Source organism: Xiphophorus couchianus, chromosome 8, assembly GCF_001444195.1.
Source record: "Xiphophorus couchianus chromosome 8, X_couchianus-1.0, whole genome shotgun sequence".
NCBI lineage: Eukaryota > Metazoa > Chordata > Actinopteri > Cyprinodontiformes > Poeciliidae > Xiphophorus > Xiphophorus couchianus.
In genome coordinates this window covers 539,557-545,556 of record NC_040235.1, presented here as the reverse complement: position 1 = coordinate 545,556, position 6,000 = coordinate 539,557, and the positions used below count along the sequence as shown (strand labels likewise).

The 6,000-nt window shown below is 50.7% G+C and overlaps 1 protein-coding gene across 4 annotated transcripts in view; it reads left to right on the top strand.

Moving 5' to 3' along the window:
* Window positions 1-6,000, top strand: part of myo5b (myosin VB) — a 32,023-nt gene that overhangs the window by 18,355 nt on the left and 7,668 nt on the right. For all 4 annotated transcript variants that reach the window (XM_028025174.1, XM_028025172.1, XM_028025175.1 and 1 more), the window contains exons 14-24: window positions 510-593; window positions 671-805; window positions 876-973; window positions 1,638-1,724; window positions 1,806-1,917; window positions 2,172-2,383; window positions 2,453-2,609; window positions 3,562-3,801; window positions 3,887-4,123; window positions 4,193-4,286; window positions 4,364-4,494. In XM_028025174.1, the coding sequence (XP_027880975.1) occupies window positions 510-593; window positions 671-805; window positions 876-973; window positions 1,638-1,724; window positions 1,806-1,917; window positions 2,172-2,383; window positions 2,453-2,609; window positions 3,562-3,801; window positions 3,887-4,123; window positions 4,193-4,286; window positions 4,364-4,494 (1,587 nt within the window). The remainder of the gene's footprint in view (window positions 1-509; window positions 594-670; window positions 806-875; window positions 974-1,637; window positions 1,725-1,805; window positions 1,918-2,171; window positions 2,384-2,452; window positions 2,610-3,561; window positions 3,802-3,886; window positions 4,124-4,192; window positions 4,287-4,363; window positions 4,495-6,000) is intronic.

Sequence of the window (6,000 nt, the reverse complement as noted above, 5' to 3'; positions counted from 1 at the left end):
GGTTTATGAGCTTTAAAATCGTCCGTCTGTATTCAGCTGTTCTCGGGTCGGCTGCATTTTTCCTCTTTGACATTTTTCCAGAAATGGAATAAAGTCCATTCCTCCATCTAAATGCTCTGAGTAAAGCTGCTTGCTGCTTGTTCCCACTGGCAACTGGCAACATTTCCTTCTGATTATTTTCCACCAAATCTCTACCACCATTTAATAGCAAACAATCATTAGATCCAGCCAGACCGCAGCGCATGGTCGACCCGAAACATCGTCCTCCAGGGAACAGATGTTGACTGTTTACTTTGGGACAAATTGCCACAAACCCACAGAACTGATTGACAGGTTCCATCAACAAGCCTGACATTCAAAGTGTGTAACAGAGGTGAACAAACACCCCATGGCCCCCACCTGAAAAATGAATCCGGCGTCGCTGGTTCTGACCGGTCCAGCTAAGACTTCTGATTGAACTTCAGGGTTTTTGTTTCCTCTTCTCCCTCCTGATTGGCTGAATCCTGCAGGTGGAGTATCAGTGCGAAGGCTTCCTGGAGAAGAACAGAGACACTGTCTACGAGGAGCAGATCAACATCCTGAAAGCCAGCGAGGTAGGAACCAGAACCAGAGCTGTGTTCTGACTGATCCGAGCTCAGTTTGGACCACTGTTCTTCCTGTTTCCTCCCAGTTCCAGCTGGTTGCTGATCTGTTCCAAGACAAGAGCGATGCTCCGCCCTCCAAAGCCTCCAAGGTGAATGTTCGCTCCCTGAAAACAGTTCCCAAAGTCCCCAACAAGGAGCACAGGAAGACTGTGGGACACCAGGTGAGTCCGGTTCTGGTTCTGCACGGACATTCTCTCAAGGTTCTGGTTCTGAAGGTTGGTTCTGTTTCAGTTCCGCTCGTCGCTCCACCTGCTGATGGACACCCTGAACGCCACGACGCCGCACTATGTACGCTGTATCAAGCCGAACGACTTGAAGGAGGCCTTCTCGTGAGTCTGTGTCCTTACAGAACTGCCCCGGTCCAGCACCAGCAGGGTGGTTCTGCTCAGACCCGTCCAGCACCAGCAGGGTGGTTCTGGTCGGGTCTGACCAGACTCCAGAACTGCTGGAGGGAACTGAGAATGAAGATAAATATGATTGCTCCATGCAGCAGGTATCAGACGGGTACAACAGAACTGGTTTGAGCAGAACCAGTTTAAATGAAATTGGTTCAACAGAACTGGGTCCATCAGAACAGAACTTTCTGTATGTCAGTGGTCCTGAGTGTCTGGGTACCGGCTCTAAGTTCCTGGTGTTTGAACCTTGAACTAGGCTCTGAGGTTCTGTGGTTCTGGTCAGCTTCATGTTCAGAACCAGAACCGGTCTGAAAGATCCTGCGGTGCTTTCAGAACCCTCTGGGGTTAAACTGCTCTGGTTCTGTCTGGGTTCTGCTCTGCAGCTGATAAACAACAGTGAGGAATGTGATCTCAGCGTCAGAACTAATCTAATTTGGGTCACATGTTTCGGGTCGGGCCGGACTCTTAGTCAGTCGGTCGGTTCCAGCAGCTATAGAGGTTCTGCTGATGTCCAACAAGAAGATGAGGTGAAGTTCTGACCCGACCCGGTTGAGAATCCTCAGATTGTGCTGCAGGCTTAACGTGTCTGTGTGTGCAGGTTCGACTCCCGGCGGGCCGTGCAGCAGCTCCGGGCCTGCGGGGTTCTGGAGACGATCCGGATCAGCGCCGCTGGATACCCGTCCAGGTGAGGAGCATCTTTATCACCGTTAACTCAGCTGGCTGGGGGTCATGTGACCAGCAGGTAACGTGTACTGTGTGTGTGCAGGTGGACCTATCCCGACTTCTTCAGCCGGTACTGGGTTCTGATGAGAAAGTCAGACCTGACGTCAGCAGACAAGAAGCAGGTGTGCAAGAACCTCCTGGAGACACTGATCAAGGTGAGACATGGCTCAGATGAAAGCAGACTGCTGCTGGACCGACCCGTTCAGATCCTCAACATCTGGGTCTGAATGACTCAGAACCAAGAGGTTCTCCAAAGACCCGGAACCACTAACATCTCAGGTCCAAAGGTTCTGTTTGGGTTCATCAGGTTCTGTTCAGTCAGGTTAAGCAGAGACAGAGCAGGTCTCTTATCAGAGCATCTCTTTGGTTCTGGGTCGGTACTGACCCGCTCCGTCTGTCCTCCCGCCAGGAACCCGACATGTTCCAGTTCGGGAAGACGAAGATCTTCTTCCGGGCCGGCCAGGTGGCGTACCTGGAGAAGCTTCGGACCGATAAATTCCGCTCTGCCTGCATCAAGATCCAGAAGACGGTCCGCGGCTGGCTGCAGAGGATCCGGTACCGCCGGGTCCGCCGGGCCGCCATAGGCCTGCAGAGATATGGCCGAGGTTACCTGGCCCGCAGGTGAGCTGTTTTCCTTGGCCTCTGATTGGTCCAAACAGATTGTGGTGTTGACAGCTGCTGTTCCTGCAGGTATGCAGAGTTCCTGCGTCAGAACCGGGCCGCCCTGATCTGTCAGAAACAGTACCGCATGGTCCGAGAGCGGAGGAAGTTCCTGAGGATCCGGCGGGCCACGGTCACCATCCAGGCCTACGCCCGAGGCATGTTCACCCGCAGGATCTTCTGGGAGGTACGGAACCTGGCACACAACCGTACTCTGGGTCAACTGATGGGTCACCGGGTCAGGATCAGGTCAGAGGCAGCAGGTTCTGTAGGACTGAACCTACAGAACCTGCAGAGCTGAAGCAAACCGATTCTTCAGCTCATCCTTGTTTATTATCTCCTCGTGAATTCTCAGGTTTCAAACTAACAAAGTAAAATGGATTAAAAGTGAAATGATTATGAGGAAATAGTAAAAATGTCATCAGCAGCCAAGCAGGAATTATCTGAGATTATCTGGGATTATCTGCTGCTCTGGAGCTGTCAGGCACAACCAGAACCAGAACCAGGTTCCTATGTGCTCCTCCAGAGTTTCAGGCAGTTAAATCAGTTCAGAACCGTTTTTCTGCCGAGTCCTTCATTTAGATCAGCTGTAGATCTGTTCCTCTAACAAGAATTAGAGTTCTGTTCTGTTGGCTCCCCCTGCTGGTTGCTGCGCGTACTGCAGCAACAGACTGTAAACGGGATCATGTGGACGGAACAAAGGCCGGCCTTGTTCAGAACATCCTGGAGGTTCTGGAGGGAAACAAAAAATGTTTCCAAATGAAGACGGACATGAATCACGTTTTTACTGCTGGGGATGGAAAAATCTTTTTCAGTTTTCTTCGACTGAGTCCAAAGTAAAATAGTAAAGAGGTTAACTTTCAACAGAATGATTTACATATTTCTGTAATACCAAAAATCTTTTCTGAAAATATTTAATGCTGAGTTTGTTGTTGAGCAGGAAAACATTCCAATCTATACTAAAATATCTAAACTATGAAACTCATGAGTCTAAATGAATCCCTTGTTGATTGCTAGATTAGGCTCATCCTAATCCAGCCTAATCTTTAAACTGGAGGCTTTTATTCTGAAGGGATTGATTCCTGGTGTTTCCATGTTGCTTTTCCTCTGTTTGGTGCTGACTGCTGGTTCCTCTGCAGTTCATGCTGCACCACAAGGCCATGCTGATCCAGAAGCACGTGCGCGGCTGGCTGCAGAGGAAGAAGTTCAGGCAGGCGCTCGACGCCGCCATCATCATCCAGTGCGCCTTCAGGAGGATGCAGGCCAAGCGGCAGCTGAAGCAGCTGAAGATCGAGGCGCGTTCCGCTCAGCACCTCAAGAAGCTCAACACGGGCATGGAGAACAAGATCGTCCAACTGCAGAGGAAGATGGACGAGCAGGTTCGTGCGCTCTCACATGCCCCCTAGGTCATCCAGGTCGTCTGGGTCATCCAGGTCACAGCCTCTAACACTCTGTCGCTCTCAGTCCAAGGAGCTTAAGACCCAGAACGAGCAGCTGGTGACGGTGAATGCCTCATTGGGGTCAGAGGTCACCAAGCTGCAGAAGCAGCTGGAGCAGGTCCGCAGCCAGCAGCCTGACGGAGGCCAGGTGGAGTCGCTGCAAGAGGAAGTGGAGAGGCTGCGGGAGGAGCTGCAGGAGGCGCAGGCCCACAGGAAGAGGATGGAGGAGGAGCACGGCAACGAGAAGCTCAGCCTGAGCCAGGTGAGAATGCAGCAGGACGGATCCGTGGAGGACTCGGCTGACCTCTGACCTCTGAACTCTGCTCTGCAGCGGGTGGAGGAGCTGGAGGCAGAAAACGCTCTGCTGAAGGTGGAGAAGGACGAACTGAACCGACGGATCCAGCAGCAGACCATGAACTCTGCAGGTGAGTCCGCCTCCGTCTGGAGACCCGGTGGTACCGGTCCGTGTTCCCTCATGACCCGCTTCCTGTTTGTCCGTCAGCTAAGGAGAGCAGCGCCTCCCTGGAGATGGAGCTGAACCAGTTGCGGGAGCGGTACCAGGACCTAATCAAGGAGTACTCCAGGCTGGAGCGGAGATACGACAACCTGAAGGAGGAGATGGATCTGAGCAAGGTGAGCTGGAACGGACCGGTTCTGATGAGCTGACCCAGACCAGATAGATTCTGATGACCCGGACCGGACCGGTTCTGGTGAGCCCCACCCAGATCAGGCCGGTTCTGGTGACCCGTTCTGGACTGGATCATGTTGTTGCGCAACACCCCCCCTTCTCTCTCTACTCTCTCACTCTCGTACTTCCTCTTCTGAGAGGGGAGATGTGCTACCAGCTCTCCTTCTAACGGGTTAATTGAGTTTCCTAAATCTGCTGGGATTAATCCAGAACTGAAGTAAACTCTGTTTAAACTGGTTTCGAGAAACGATTCGCCTGGTTATCTGACGGCCTACATCCAGGTGTCCCACCCTTCTTCCCCCTGTGAATTAGCCAGACTGAGCAGCCTACAGCCAACTAGTTTCACAGAGCACACCTGTTAACGGTCGCTCGTTCTCTATTTTACAACTTGCTCTTGTTATTGAACCAGGTAGGTTTTAGTAACTCGGGCGAGTCCCAAGGATGATGTTTTACATTTGGGCTACCAGCAACCTAAAAACATTTTCCACTTTTTCCTCTCCAGAATCAAACATCATAGCTATTTTACAACCATCAAAGAACTTTAAGGTGACTCATTAACTGAATGTCCACAACATCTTTAGATTTTCTTTATGCTAAATATTTTATTAGTAAAGCATTTTTGCAAGGGTCAGTACAGCTTAATTCAGTAGCAGAAATAATCAAATAAGTAAAATCAATCATCTAGTCTATCTTTCCCTACTGCTGACACTGAGAACTAAAAAAGGAACCTTAGAGAGAGACGGACGGAGTTTGGCGTTTTGAACCCCAGACCTGGCTTGATGATGAAGAAGGTGCTGCAGCAGGAGGAAGATGTTGATCGGCGAAGGCAGGGATCTCTGTAGGTCTGATGAGCTTCTTCTCCGCATGGATGGTGAGGTCACACAGGACTTGGTGCTGGCAGGAAAAAAGGCACCAGTTCTTTGTCTTGGTCTTTATCTTCATCTTTGTCTTTGGGCTCTGAACCCAGCTGATGAGAGAAGTGCGATGTGAAGCCACATGTTGAGGGCCTGACCGGTTGGTCCCCATGAGCAGGGCAGTCTTCGGCTCCGTGGCTCCGGCTCTTCTTCAGCTGCAGAGTTCTTTGTCCATCTGGATCTTGGCTCGAAGCTGCCCGGAGGATCCAACCAAAGGTTCCTCTTTTGCTTTTATAGGGTTTATCCACCTTTTGGTGCGTTAGCATTGGCTAGCACTGTTGCTGTGCTTGTTTTATTGGCTGTCTGCTTGGACAGATGATCTCATATCCATCACTGTCTTACAGACATTATGTCCTGATGTCTGAGCTAATGTCTCAGGGTTGCTCAACCTCCTACATTTGTTGCCTGCACGACATTTTCTCTGAAACATTTACGTTGTTCAGCAATCTGTTTCTAAATAAGGCGTTGATCATCTCTGCTCTAATGTTGGTTCCCCTTTTTCTCTTAACCTTTGACCTTTCACCTACCATCTACCTC